Here is a 16,156-nt window from a genome sequence, read left to right as displayed (position 1 = left end):
GATGCTATAGAACTTTCTATAGAATGCCAGCAGGAAATGGAAAATAAAAAATGTGTCCTCAGTTTAGAAGAAAACGAGCTAAGAGTAGAGTTGCTTGATTTAATAGACATATAGATAGATATATTAAGATCAATGAAAGAAATAGACTGCAGAAGGTCAATAAAACCCAAAAAGTCAGAATTTGATAAAACAAATGTGAACACAGTAATTAGGACTGTTCATAGAGAGCCATGCGATATAACAGAAGTAGACAGGATATATTACTGTGCAGCTAAATTAATAACTGATAAAGTTCTACCACAAGAAAATAGGGTAGTGAGGGAAAGGAAGGGGAGAAATCGAATACCATCATGGAAGTACTGAATAGAGAAAACTACAAAGCAATTAAGACAAGAAGTGTCACTGTTAACAGATCAACAAAAATATTAAGAAAGATAGATATAATAAAAGCAATGCAAAGTATTAGAACAGACCAGGATCTATCATACACTATCGCAAATAAACTAAAAATCTCAGCACAGGCGGAAAAATTTAGAAGGTACACAGATAAATATAAAGGAAAAGTACAAAATAAGCAATTTATTGATGACCCAAAAATGTTTTATAGATAATTGGGAAACAAGGTAAAAGGAATTGAAAGACTACCCAAAAAAAGAAGAAATAGATACATTTTGGAGAAGTATCTATGAAGATCCTGTGGAACATAACAAAGATGGATAGAAGGAAACAAAAGAATAAGAAGTTTAAAGGTACAGGATATGAAATGTGATGAAGTAACAGCATAAGAGATGGAAACAAAGTTAAGAAAAGCCTCTAACTGGAAAACCCCAGGCCCAGATGTAGTACCTAACTTTTGGTTAAAAGTATTAACATCTTTGTACGAAGATTTAGCCATGAGTAAGAACTATTTATATGCACACCCCGAACAGACACCAACCTGGCTAACAACAGGAAAAACAATGCTCCTACTTAAGAGTGAACCTGCAAGCTACCATAAAAATTATAGACCAATAACTTGCCTTCCGACGATGTATAAATTATACATGGGAATTGATGCCAACAGAGTTTATAGTCATTTAGAGGAAAACTCAATTATGGCAATAGAACAAAAGGGCGATAAAAGAAAGTCATATGGAACAAAGGATCATTTGTTGTTAAATAAAGTCATATTGGAGAAGTGTAAAAAGGGAAAGAATCTAAATATGGCATGGATTGACTCAAAAAAGCATTTGATAGTATCCCACATTCATATATAAAGGAGTGCATAAAAATGTGTAATATACCCGACACTGACTACATTACAGTGACCATGAAACAGTGGCAGAGCACTTTGCAATTAAGCCATAATAAAGGACAAATTATCCCAGGAATAAAAATTCAAAGGTGTATATTCTAGGGTGACTCTGTGTCACTGCTGCTATTCTGCCTTACCCTTAACCTATTAAGCTGTCTACTTAATAGCTTAGGCCATGGCTATAATTTGGCTCCTAGAAAACAGCAAAGTGCAAAGACTTCTCATCTTCTCTTTGTCAATGATTTATAACTGTATAGCTCAGCAGATAAGGAACTGAAAGCACAACTACAGGTTATCATAACTTTTTCAGATGATACAAGAATGTCATTTGGCCTTGATAAATATGCAAAAGCAGCCTTTAAAGCAGGAAAACTGCAGCACTAGAAAAACATCAGTTTAGGACAAGAATGTGATATAAAAGAACTTGATCAAGAGGGAGTGTATAAATATTTTGGAACTGTCAACAATAAAACATGAACAAATGCTAATAAAACCTAGTAAGGAATACTTTAGAAGACTTAAATTAGTCCTGAAAACAGCATTGACATCTAGGAATAAGATCCAAGCTATAAACCAATTTGCTCTTCCTGACCTAACTTACAGTTTTGGAGTGACTGACTGGCCTCAAAATGTGTTGGATAGATTAGATAGGAAAACAAGAAAGATGCTTCATGCTCACCAAATGATTTATAAAAATCAGTGCATACCAAGATTACATATTCCCCATTCCAAAGCAGGGATGAGCCTCCTTGAAATTGATTACATGTATAGATTGGATCTATATCATATGAGCGAATTGCACAAATTGTGAACGCTCATAATATCAAACATACCGGACCTTGAACTTTCTATTGTGGGGGACTACACCCCCACACCCCCCACTAAATATATATTCTAACTCCGAGATCGCACTACAGTGAGGAAAGGCAAATATCCCATTCTTCACTGTACTGCGATCTCAGAAAAAGCACTTCGAGGTCCGGTACGTTCAATATTATGAGCGTTCGCAATTTATGCGATTCACTCATATGATATAGACCCATATAGATCTGCTATCGTGAGACTCCACACATATTTGCTGACATCACAAAACCCAAACGTAGTGAAAGTTGTGAAACATGAGGAGAATAAAAATAAGATGACTTCTTTGCTTAATCTAGGAACTGAAAATCAAACCAGAAGTAGATAAAAATCAGGGAGCAACTGAATGTGCCAAAAAAAACAAAAGAAAGAATATAAGGTGAAGGACCAGATGAGAAGACAACAAATATGGAAAATGCATAAATATAGTTGCAAGTATAGAAAACTTCTGGAAGAACCTCATGTTGATTAGGAATGAATGCAGACATGGTTAAGGAGAGGCAAATTCAATCCAAGAGATGAAAGGTTAATATTGGTGGCCCAAGACAATGGGCTACCTGCACGCTGGTTTACGAAGTCCATTGAACATGTGAGAGAAACAGACAAAACCAAACTGGAAACAGCCATATACCGCGTTGCTGGTTGTGACATACTAATGTCATAAGGACTGTATACTTTTTGTTGTTGTTGTTGTGTCTTTTGGCTTTTCCCGGTTAGGGGTCGCCACAGCGGAACTTCGGTCCGCTAATGATTGGCAGTAGATTTTTACGTGCCGAGTTGCCGGCCCTGACGCACAACCTTCAACAAAGGTACGCCCATTCACGCATGTCTCCACACAGAAGACGCTTTAGCTGGGAATCGAACAAGACAATGTCTTACTGTGAGGTGACAATGCTACCGCAGCACCACCACAGCTGAAAGGCATAATAATGTGGCAAGACTGTTGCACTGGGGATTGTGCAAACATTATGATATTGAAGTGGCTGAAAAATACTGGAAACATGAGCCACAAAGCATCACAGATAACGATGAAGTTTATATCACATGGGATCCCCATTACTAACAGCTCAAAAGGTAGATGCTAGAAAACTGGATATAGTGGTCCATGAAAAGAAGAGAAATGTAGCATTGATCACTGAAATTGCCACAACCTGTGACTACAGTGTCTTGCGTACAAAGAGACAAAAAGTCATAAAATACCAGGATCTGCAGGCAGAAATGAGAGCAATGTGGAAGAAAGACATCTAGACAGTCCCAATAGTAGTAGGAGCAATGGGTCTTATAAAAAAAGAATTTACAATCATATTTAGGTATGTTACCAATACATGTAACCCCATACGAATTGCAGAAGGAGTCATTAATGGGCACATTGTGGGTGCTAAGAAGAGCACTACTGGCTGACATCTAAGACTAAAACAATAATAATTTCATGAACTTTAATCATGCTTTGACTTAGGAATGGGGTCTATTCTTGTCGTGGCACTGGAAACTCAAAGATATGGAGAAATTAGAAAAGCATAAAACCACGTATTTGTAAGTACATAAAGAATACACATTTGCACGTGCCCAGTGTATTTATCCATTTAGGAGAAATCTGGCTGGGCATCAGAGATTTTCCCCTATTCTTTTTGATAGGTGCTGTGAGATCTTTTGTATCCACTCGAGCTACTACTAAAGCAGATGGGCCTTTGGTTTAACATCGCATCTTAAGGATGGCACACTTAGGACAGCACCACCCCCTTATGCTATACTTCAGTGTCAGTATTGGATAAATAATCCAACGGTGTGATATAGTAATAGAACCCCTAGCTGTCTGATCTTCTAGCATCAAAGGCAAGTGTGTTACCTGCTGATTTACATATCATTGCATGTGCCCAGTGCATCTCACAGACCCCACATTTGTTTTAAGAAGTATATCCTTGTGATGGAACTTAACCTGGAGTGGGACATTATCAAGACCAAATGACATTCTTGTATCATCTGAAAAAGTTATGATAACCTGTAGTTGTGCTTTCAGTTCCTTATCTGCTGAGCTATACAGTTATAAATCATTGACAAAGAGAAGATGAGAAGTCTTTGCACTTTGCTGTTTTCTAGGAGCCAAATTATAGCCATGGCCTAAGCTATTAAGTAGACAGCTTAATAGGTTAAGGGTAAGGCAGAATAGCAGCAGTAACACAGAGTCACCCTGGAATATACACCTTTGAATTTTTATTCTTGGGATAATTTGTCCTTTATTATGGCTTAATTGCAAAGTGCTCTGCCACTGTTTCATGGTCACTGTAATGTAGTCAGTGTCGGGTATATTACACATTTTTACGCACTCCTTTATATATGAATGTGGGATACTATCAAATGCTTTTTTGTCAATCCATGCCATATTTAGATTCTTTCCCTTTTTACACTTCTCCAATATGACTTTATTTAACAACAAATGATCCTTTGTTCCATATGACTTTCTTTTATCGCCCTTTTGTTCTATTGCCATAATTGAGTTTTCCTCTAAATGACTATAAACTCTGTTGGCATCAATTCCCATGTATAATTTATACATCGTCGGAAGGCAAGTTATTGGTCTATAATTTTTATGGTAGCTTGCAGGTTCACTCTTAAGTAGGAGCATTGTTTTTCCTGTTGTTAGCCAGGTTGGTGTCTGTTCGGGGTGTGCATATAAATAGTTCTTACTCATGGCTAAATCTTCGTACAAAGATGTTAATACTTTTAACCAAAAGTTAGGTACTACATCTGGGCCTGGGGTTTTCCAGTTAGAGGCTTTTCTTAACTTTGTTTCCATCTCTTATGCTGTTACTTCATCACATTTCATATCCTGTACCTTTAAACTTCTTATTCTTTTGTTTCCTTCTATCCATCTTTGTTATGTTCCACAGGATCTTCATAGATATCAATTTGTTTTACGTCTTGAAAACAATAGTAAATGATACACTGCTCCACTGTCCTCCATATCGTCTTAAACATAACTCCTGTTAATAGGCCATTTTCATTTCAGACTAAGTCAAAAAGAATGACATAGTAAATGCATATTAGGGCATTAAAGCCAGTTCTAAAACCAAGTTGGACATGTTAGACTGCACTGTATTTGTTAGCATATTAAATCTTTAACTGTGTAATGATGTCCCCAGTATTTTTTCTGTTGGGCTTAAGCTGGCTATTGAGTTATGAGTGAAAGTTCTGTGGAGAGGAATGGAAGGTGACCTTTAGAAGGAGAAATATTATGGCATTCTTAATAGGGGTTGACAATATCCATAAAGTCAGTGGCAAACTAAAAATATTGGGAAATGGGTTTGCTATGATGGTGGCTGCCATTCTGGGAAGATTTAGGGGGAGAACTAGTGGTTTGTGCATGTGTTGTTTTCTGCACAAAATGGGCCAGATTCTAAAAGTGTTGATCTTAGTGTAGACTTGATTCCAAAAGACTTGTTTTTCATATAAGTGACTTAGTTCAGTGTAAGATCTATCTTTAAACAAGCTTATACTGTGGGCCTGATTCCAAAAGACCTGCTCTCAGTGTAATATACTGGAGTAAGTCCCTTACACTAAGATCAAGCCTTTTGGAATCGGGCCGTTTATCTTTGCAGCCCCTGTAATTTCCAATATAAGTGTTCCTTGGGATTAACAACCTACATTTTAATTAGGACTGTTACTTCTGAATGCAGTGCTGTCGTTTTGCTGCACCAGTTGTGGTGTTTTGTTCTTGAATTTAAAGCAGAGAAAGTAAAAATTATTTAAAGGTAATGCTGTTTTCTTACAAATCTGGTTGGGGTACCTTTGGTGCAGAGTTTGCATGTCTTTCCTATATCCATGTAGGTATTTGCAAGGAGCAGAAAAAGCTGTCACATTAGAACCATGGTTTCCTTCTACATATCAAGGGCACGTCGTGTTGTCAATTTAATAGTCCTCTAAATTGCTTTTGGTGTGTGTGTGTGTGTGTGTGTGTGTGTATGTGTGTGTGTGTGTGTGTGTGTGTTGGATTTTTAGTGTCAAAATGAAAAGAGTATTCATTGGTTCATAGATGTTTACTAGACTAATGGCCACAAGGAACTTTTTAAACCTAGCCATGCATCTGAAATCTCTGCCAAGTTCTGATACTCTTGATAAGTGTAAGCAGGGGCTTAGGAGATGAAACATTTACAAGCTAGGGCCTGGGAAATGAACCATGTATAGGTTGTTTGTGTCCATTAGAGACATAGGTGCTAAAACAGGGATGAATTTCCTGTTCCCCATCCAATTGTCCAGGTTGTACTTGAATTGGATTAAGGAGGAACTCTGCTTCACATGGATGGGTAATTCTGGTGCTGTTTGTTTGGTGGATATGCAGGAGGTCCATCAGAGTGGGGTCTGACAATGCCCTGTATGCCAGGCATAGATCTCCCCTCAAAAGCCTGTAGGTGACAGAATATAGGAATAGGCCCTTGAGGCGGTCTGCATAGGACATTTTATGTATGCCCTGTATTCTTTTAGTGAAGAACCTCTGTGGACATTCCAATTGTTGGACATGCCTGGTTAGGTACATACCAAAGGGGGTATTGTACTCAATGACAAGTCTGATGAATGCCAGATATAGTGGAACAATGACTTCCTTGCACTTAGATGCCATACTTTTGTTTAGAAGTTGAGCAACATAGAATGGTTTCCTCACTACTGTAGACACGTGATGATTAAAGGCTAAATTACTGTCTATGTGTATCCCTAAGTCCTGACTACTGGGTAAACTCTAAGGGGTGTGTTGTCAATATGATAGTTACCAGGGGGTGACTGAATTCCTGAAGGATACTATTATGCATTTCCTGGCATTTAATTTTAGTCCATGGCTCTGACACCAATTGTTTGCCTGTGTCAGCCCTTCCCAGAAAACATTTGTGTCAGTGTGGGATTCAATGACAGCTCCAAGTTTGGAATCATCTGCAAATTTAGTCAGCCAGAGACCATTGACATTGGCCTTGACTTCAGAGATGTAAATACCAAAATGAGCAGTCCAAGGATTGATCCCTGAGGGACTCCACTTGTGGCTAACCTCTTTGTAGAGGTAGACTAGCCAATTCTAACTTTCTGGGTCCTGTTTGTGAGCCAGTTGGCTATCCATTGGGTCACATATGGGTTTGTACCTAACCTCTTGAGTTTGTCAACAATGCCTGAATTCGGTATTGTGTCAAATGCCTTGACCAGGTATAGGTAGGCAGTGTGAACCCTTTTGCCCTCATCCATTGCTTTGGTGACCTTTTCAAAGAAGCCCACCAGGTTGAGTAGGTATGACCTGCCCTTGATGAAATCAAACTGGGTTGGGTCCAGTGTCTGGAGGTTTAATATATCACTATTGATCATTTCCATGATAATTCTTTCCATGGCTTTACATATAAGCTAGTGAGACTTATTGGTCTGTAGTTTCCAGGGTTTGAAGATGGCCCACCTTTGTGCAGAGGATGACTGTTGCTGTTTTCTTTTCAAGAGGCATTAAGCCTGTTTGGAGGCTACAGTTAAATAGCAATTCAGGTCCTGATAGGTCATGTTTCATGCTATTTAGAAGGCATCATACCATATTGCCTGGGCCCATTGATGCAGTGCTGTTGGTCTTAGAGAGAGCATTAAAGGCCTGTTCTCAAGTGATAGTAGGGGAAGCTATATTTGATGGTATTTCCTGAGGGGAAGCCTGAGGGGGAGAGAGGGGTAAAGTTGGAGCTGAATTTATCGGCCAGTAGGTTTGCTATATCTTCCGTCTCAGTATAAGTGGCTCCATTTCCAATGAGCTCTGCACACAATTAAGTATCGCTTTTGAGGTTGTGGACATAACTAAAGAATGCCTTGTGGTTATCCTTGGCCTGGGTGGCCAAATTTACCTCAAATTTGGCTTTGGTAGAGTTTATTTGTCATATGGGTTATTTGCTTAGTCTGATGAGAGTGCTTTTATCCTGCTGTGTGCTGCACCTCCTAATTTTTGCCATGATTTTCATCTTTCTGTTATACAGCCTATTGATTTTATGATCCTTGTGTTATACAGCCTATTGATTTTGTGATTCCACCATACTGGTGTCCCAGGCCAATAGGAAAACTTGTTACACACTGTAGTAAGTAAGAATTAATAAAAAAATAAAAAGTGTGTTAGTTATCTAGCAAATTGAGCAACACATGCCCTACATAACCAATGTGTGTTCCCTTGGTCCAGTAATTTAGTAGACCTAGGAGTCTCTTTTGTTATGAGGTGCTCCAATTTGGAGTACCTGGTTCTTCCAGGGCTATGTGGGGTCTTAGGCTTTTGAAGTAAACTGAGGTCAAAAGCAGCTGTTTCAGGTTAAAGAATGACACAATCCTCAGTTTTGGTTTCTATTTATTTTATTTTATTGATCTCTTCAATCAGATAAGCACTGGGTATGTTGGGCTTTGGAAAATAATACCTCTTCCTTTAAAACAAGCATTACTAAAAGTAAGAGAAAACTGACAGCATGTTCTGTGTGATACCAGTGTTTTATGCCTTTTGCTTTATTGGGCCTTTTTTAATCTCTTTTAACTGTTTGACTCACAATGGCTCCTCCTATCTTCATCCAAGTGTCTCATTTGTTTCTTCTGAGTGATTAGGGGTAGGTAAGATACCTCCATCCCAGATTACAGTTGGGCAAAGGCCCTATGACCAATTTTTGCCCTGATGAGCATATCAGTTTCCCATTTGAAGATGAATGTTGGTCCATCATGTTACTGTTATGAGCACTAAAGGACCCATTAATTTCCCAGGTTGAGCACACCAGTCCAGTCCCTTCTGTGGGGCAATTCACCAAGGAGACATAATCAGGAAAATATAAATTAGAATAAAGAAGTGTAAGAAAAATACAAGTAAAATGCTAATAATTTAAATTTTTTCTTGTTCAAAATTGCCTTATTCTACTGAGACCCAACAGTATTGTACTGACAGAGAAAGGGAGAGAGAATGGGTTATCTGAAAACTTGTTTTCAAAAGAGACATTTCACTAGCACTGCACGAAATTGTGGTTGCATTTAGACTTTTCTTTAAAACATTATAGCATGTCTTTCTTATTTTCTTGTCTTCTCTGTCATGCCAAATTAAATAATAGCCTTTCATATTGCAAATGAACCTGGGTAGAGCCTGTTTTGTTTTGTTTTACTGTAGTACTAGGAAAACAACAGTTTAGAGCAATCCACACTTTAAAGCTGGCTGACAAAATGGAGAAATAATCAAAGACCTGTGATACTGCATCCTATTGTCTGTTATGATTTGCTCACGGAATTTCTGGTACAGGATTCAAATGACCTCTGAGAGGCAGTGCTACTACATACTGTATAGGGTAGAAATGTGAATGCCTGATTTAGCAGTAAGAAATAGCCTAAAGCTTTCTGCATCGTCATAGATAGATACAACAGAGAGCACACCATCTCCTATTACATGTTACAGTATCACGCCACCATCAGCAACTCAACAGCAGTTACACTATACATGTACTACAACTTAAAATAGAGAGACACTATTATGTGACCTTACAATCAACAGTTTACATATTAAATTATTATTTAAACGTTCACTCTCTACTCTTTTCAGAAGCTGTTGTGGACATAATGATGGCATGCTTACATTATACTATATATTACTATTTTAAATGTTGTTTAATTAAGCCATTGTACATTACTTTGCAATAATATAGGCCTATAATTTTGAACCATCATCCTTTTACATTAGAGTTATTTCTATAATGTAAATTGGACATTCTTAAATGCAATGAAGCACATATGCATGTAGCTTGTGAGGAATTTTACTTTCCATCAACATTCACACTACCAAACCTACATTTGTAATGTGGGAAATTCTGATTTCATGGACATTAATACAAAAACATTTAGAGGGGGAAGCAGGAGATATGCAAAGATGCTTGCAAAATATAACTTATAGCAACATATGACAACAGTGCTTCCAATCCTGACAGATTCTGAATATCCCTCATTCACTCACTGAAATTCTTTCCTTATATGTGAAACTGTACAAAGCCAATGCCATTGTGAAGAATTAGGCTTAATCTCTGCTGATCAGTAGGAGTAATTTCTTCTTGTGAAAAACAGGTACTTGAATTAGACAAATTCAAATACTGTTTTTGAAATGTTCACTACAGGAGTAAGACAAGCACATACTTGAATTTGTATGCAAAACACAAACATATTTGTGATATATCTTGTAGTGGTGGTATTGGAAGTGATCTAATGAGTAACAGGGGGTGGTGAGGGCTTAATCTCTCACATGAGGAGTTCAGGGTCTTGCTCTCTGCATTTGCAGCCTTCTGATTGCAGTTTGTGCACTCAGTGTCAAATCTCTACTGCCTTTGGTACAACATGACAAAGTATATATGCCTGATTACATATCAAGTAAAATGATTCATATGTAATACCAAGAAAATTGAATGTTTAACACCTTTATTAAATTAAATGAGCATCTACCTAACAGCTCTTAAGTTATGGAAGAATATGTTATGTAAAACTGTCATTTATGGACCACTACATATATTCTATGCCGTCCTTGACTCATACATAGTATTTTTTAAATATTCTGTTAAGATCTGACAGCAAGAGGTATGTTCTCCTCAATTCTGCCACTGCATTTCTGAGTACCTCATTTTAATTATGCCCTTTAAACAAGAGGACATCAGGGCTACAGTACAACTGTGACCAGAAGCTGCCCCCAGAGGATCTTTCACATTGAGCAATGCCATTGCTAGAATGTAGATGCTAAAAAGACAAATCTCATTAGGAACAGGACACCCTGACTTAAGACGACTTATTTCAAGATAGCCAGTGAGCAATCATAGGACAGATAATGAATGGCATAGTGCAAGGACAGGTTTGCCACAATGAGTTCCATAGTCTGTAGTATGACTGGAACCTGAAGCTGCTCCCAGAGGATCTTTTAAACTGAGTTTTGTTGTCACCAGGGATGTAGAAATACACACACACACACACACACACACACACACACACACACACACACACACACACACACACACACACACACACACACACACACACACACACACACACACACACACACACACACACACACACACACACACACACACACACACACACACACACACATTCATTCATTCTAATACACACTATAATGTGATTGTTCTCCCTCAAATATTGGTCAGCAAAGCAATGAAGATGGGTGCATTTTAGTGTTGCTTTTAGTCTTTGCTAAAAAAAAAAAACAACAAAAAAATACATTAACTGATATTCCACAATACTTACCTGCATCAGAATCTTCCATTTGTATTTCATTGCTGATGGAAGCACCATTGGGCTGGATGCCAAAAAGTCCTACATTCTGGCTTCGCTTGAGCTTAGTGAGAGTAACTCTGGCAATTGGTGGCAAATGCTTTAATCTTGGATAGTAAAATGAATTTGCTGGGTGGCTGGGAGAAGATGCAGTGATCTGTGGAACAAAAGACGTACCATTAATCTATTCTGCCACTGCATTCAAGATAGAAATGTTCATGACAGTTTTTAATGTGCAACATAAAGCAACATTTTATATGGAACTATGCAAGCAATACACTGCCAATTACACCTTTTTAGCATGATCTTCCTTGCTATTAACAACTGAACCTTATTCAACACTAACCATTAGCCACTGGTGACACGTTAGATCCATAGGTCACAGAAGTACTAGAAATTACCCTTATGAAATTATCCTTATTTGACTTTTCTGACTTCTCATTTCCATCCTGTAGTCTTGTTGTTGACATTTGATAGTAAAGCTTAACATTCTTCTTTTCATGAAAGGGTTACATTTCGGTCTTACAGCACAGAAAATATGGTGTAAAGGAGAACTGGAACATCTGTTTTGCATCAGAGATACCATCCTTTAAAAAATTCTGATTTAATTTTTCCCCTGTTCTTCTTTCTTCTTTATATGTGTCTTTTTTTTTTTTTTAAGTTTGCATATATCAAGATCTTATTTCCATTTTAACAGCTCGGTCCATCGACAACCCCCCCTTCCCATTTTTGCACTTAGTGTTGTGATGTCATATCAGCAATTACCATTATCTAGAGCCACTGCGCACACCACCGGGTGGCCCATACCTTTAAGAATTCTGTGAAAAATATTTACGCATTCATTTTCCAAAACCTATTTTATTCTGTTCAGACTCATAAAAAACGATTGTAGACTAGATGGTAGTCCACTGCAGAACGCACACACACACACACACACTTGCACACAGACATGCTCACACACTCACACATGCACAAATATTACACACACAAACACACATACACGTGCAAATATAGACACACAAGCATACATGTAGGTTGCACACACACACATACACACATATAAATATAGACACACAAGCATACATGCAGGTTGCACACACAAACACACACACACACACACATCTTTGAATAATTTAGAGGATTGTCAGTTCACATAGTGCCATTGCCTCTTGGGTGTGGGTGGAAACCAGACCATCTCACAGCAACCTAAACAGAGGAAGGGCAAACAGACTCCACAAAGAAGGCAATGCAGCCAGGAACCAAACCAGAAAGCCAAACACTGTGTGAGAGCAATTGTAGCTGTTGCACATTATGCCTCCTTACACCAGAATACTGTTTCTTAAAATTTGATTCTTCCAAGTTTGAGTCATGATTTCTAATCTTAAGAATATGTTTAAAATACAGTATAAACTCATTTAACTGCTTTCCCATGACTACGTCTCATTTATAACCCCCTCTTCCTTTTATCCTCCAGTGCTGGCATGTTCAGCTCTTATTCTCATCCTAGATTTCAGTCTTTGCGTATTTGGAGCCATCACACCAGTGAGGTTTGACATGTTTTACTCCATGTATATCCTTCATTAATTATAAAACTTTAAAAATTCTGCAGTTCTTTATTTCCCACCAATTGTGGCTGATCATATTGATGATAGTGAGCTATAATTATTGCCTGATGATCTGCATGTCTACATGTTGACTTATGGCAGGAGTGCTATGAAAACTTAGTATTAACACTTGCTTTGTGGGTCAAGGTTCAGTGTTGACTTCAAGTCACTGTGTGCATGGAGTTTGCATTCTTCTCCCTCTGTCTACATGTATTTTTGTCTGGGTATTATAGTTTCCTCTGACCCCTCAAAAAGCATGCTGATTAATTGGTTACAATACATTGTCGATAGATATATATATATATATATATATATATATATATATATTGTATTTACTCTTGTCCTTTGTCCTGGATCATGGCCAAAAAGGGTTCGTGGACTATTCTACTTCTTCAGTTAAAAAACGATAGATAAATCTGATTATAGTAATTGAATAAATAGAAAAACAAGGGAAAGTCACCCCAACATTCATAAACTCAGTTAAAATCTGCAAGATCATACCATGTCTGAGAAAATAAAATTCATAACTGAAGCAAACCTGGACTGCCAAAAAATAAATAAACAAACAAACAAACAAAGAAATATTGTTGTACGTAACATGAGAGACAGATATTATTTTCCAGTCATGCACGTAGCAGTTGATTTGGTGTCTATGACCTTATCCTTGATGATTAGATACAAACCCTGTTAAGAGAACACATCTCTGTTTCTACTGTCACTCTTTCCCTTTAACTGTTCTGCTGTCATAACAGAATAGCAGCATGACTTACTTCACTTGTGATTGCCTAGGCTCCTACTGATGCTTACTGCTTTTAATGTTACAACTCTCAGTGTATTCTTATACATAAGCTCATTTTCTAAAAATGTAGCATCTTCATATTTTATGATTAAAATTGTTTTGTAACTAAAGACAGCATGACCACACATTTCTTTTTACAGTTAATTTATTGTTTTTTATTGGTGCTATAAAACAGTTTTGTCAAGTACAGATATACACATGTCCAAAGATCGTCTGATAAATATCTATGAAATACCAAACATGGTGGGCATCTGACCTGCAGTACTGAAGGATGTATGATTTAGAAAAAGAACTGCATGCATTTCAGTATGTGCTCAGTGTGTCACTGCATAAAATGAATGGTGTGCTGAGAACATGTCATCCATTTATGTGATGCAGTACGCACCTCATATACAGGCATGATTCTTGGGTCTTGACAGCATGCATGCAGCACACCAGGCTGGTACTGTTAAACCTGCAATATTAATAGCACCTGAGGCACTCAGAAAAAATGAGGGTAGTATTTTAAAGGCTATACTTTAGATTCTCAAATGTACAGATTACTGAACCACGAAAGAATGAGTGCACTACACCATAAATCCATTTGTGTGAAGTTGTACTTTGCTGATGGTTATTTAGTCAAAGTATTTTACGTGAAGCTTTAAGTATGAAGTGTTTATGTACCTTGTGGTATACCGTACTGCCTGTATAGCATAGGGGGTGCATGACGATATTGCTGATAATGTTTAGGAATGATTGTAGTCTGGAAGAGGTAATGTTTTCCTTGTGTTGGGGAAATATATTTTTAACTTGGTAAAGTATTTGCACAGTGTGCCTATATTCTAATTGGAGAGCGTGGTATAATGAGGATTGGGAAACATACCCTTTTTCTCACTGTAGTGCGATCTCAGAGTTGTGTGCAGGGTGCAGGTGGGCTTGACACCCCGCAATAATGTTTGAGACTGTGCTGTTTTTTTTTTAAAATTTCTGTTATTTTGGTGTTGTGTAATTCGTATTAGTGCACTTTTGGTGTTTTAGTATTTCAGTGTAGTAGACTCATTCTTTTGTGGTTCAGTGATCTGTAAATTCGACAATCTAAAGTAGACCCATATATATATATATATATATATATATATATATATATATATATATATGTATATATGGCATTACAAGCTGTGTAATCATTATATTCAGAGGACCTATGATGTTTGGGTAGGGGGTTCAGTGCATATATAAAGAGCAGACAGCATGGCAAGATGTACACTACAATAAGTGTAATATCTGAGATGTTCAGGCAGTGGAGTCACTATTTTTAAAGTTTTAAATTATCACAGGCTGTGTAGCCATGCTGTATATAGCACTTGGGTACACACTGAAGGCTGATGCCACAGAAGCTGCAAGTTCCTCCTGTCAGTGGTAACTGATGGTGATAGTTGCTACCACACAGTAAAAAAGTGGTGACAGAAGAAAGTGGACCTGGGGGTACAGGTTGCTGCCTCTTTGCATTGCATAGAATTTTCTGACTGTAGTTGCTACATGGTGATGAAAGGGGAGGGAGCCATCAACCCAAGTATCCAATTCTCTATCACAAACTCACTGGAGAATGGAGTGTCACTGATATAGTAGGTGGTAGGATTTTGATGTTCTCTGATGGAGATGATACTGGATTTCTTAGCATTTAGTTTGAGCCCTATTTTGGTGCACCATGAATGATGCTTGTCAGTTCCATTTGATGGGTATTAGTATCACTGGTCGATTTAACAACTAAACTCAGCTTGCAATCATCAGTGAATTTAGTCAGTCAGAGAACCTTGTTGTCAGTGTTTAAGTTATAGAAATAAATGCCAGCAGTGGAGGCAGCCTAGCATGGAACTCTGGGAACATTGCTGGTCAACTTTTTTCTAACTGAGGAAGCATCAGTGACTCTGAAAACATCTGTCCTGTCCTTGAGTCCATTTACAGGCCATCGTACTACACAGGGATCAGTGATTAAGTCTGTTAGCTTATTAACAATCACATAATGTGGAATGGTGTCAAATGCCTTTGCCAGATCCAAGTAAGCAGGATGAACAGTGTCCAGTGCCTGCATGACCTTTTCAAAGGAGCGCGCAAGATTTAGCAGGCATGACCAACATATGAGTTTTTCAGTGTTAGATTCATGAGGTCAATGATTATCTGTTCCATCACTTTAGAGACAAGACTAGTAATGTTAATGTGTCTGTATATAGGAGGGTCAGTGGTGGTGCCACTCTTATGGAGGGACAGCATAAAATAAAACCCATCGAAAAAGGATACACATGCATGGGAATTAATTAAAGTTCTTGCGAGAGAGGA

The 16,156-nt window shown here is 37.8% G+C and overlaps 1 protein-coding gene across 1 annotated transcript in view; it reads right to left on the bottom strand.

Annotated features, from left to right (window-relative positions):
• The window catches only part of SPON2 (spondin 2), a 132,250-nt gene that overhangs the window by 9,491 nt on the left and 106,603 nt on the right, over positions 1–16,156 (bottom strand). The window contains exon 5 of the mRNA XM_044062326.1: positions 11,414–11,597. Coding sequence (XP_043918261.1) covers positions 11,414–11,597 — 184 coding nt within the window. The remainder of the gene's footprint in view (positions 1–11,413; positions 11,598–16,156) is intronic.

The sequence above is a fragment of the Protopterus annectens genome, chromosome 2.part1, assembly GCF_019279795.1.
Source record: "Protopterus annectens isolate FY-2018-M chromosome 2.part1, PAN1.0, whole genome shotgun sequence".
NCBI classification, from domain to species: Eukaryota; Metazoa; Chordata; order Ceratodontiformes; family Protopteridae; genus Protopterus; species Protopterus annectens.
Note: the sequence above shows the minus strand (reverse complement) of the source record. Positions and strands in the feature narration are given on the sequence as shown.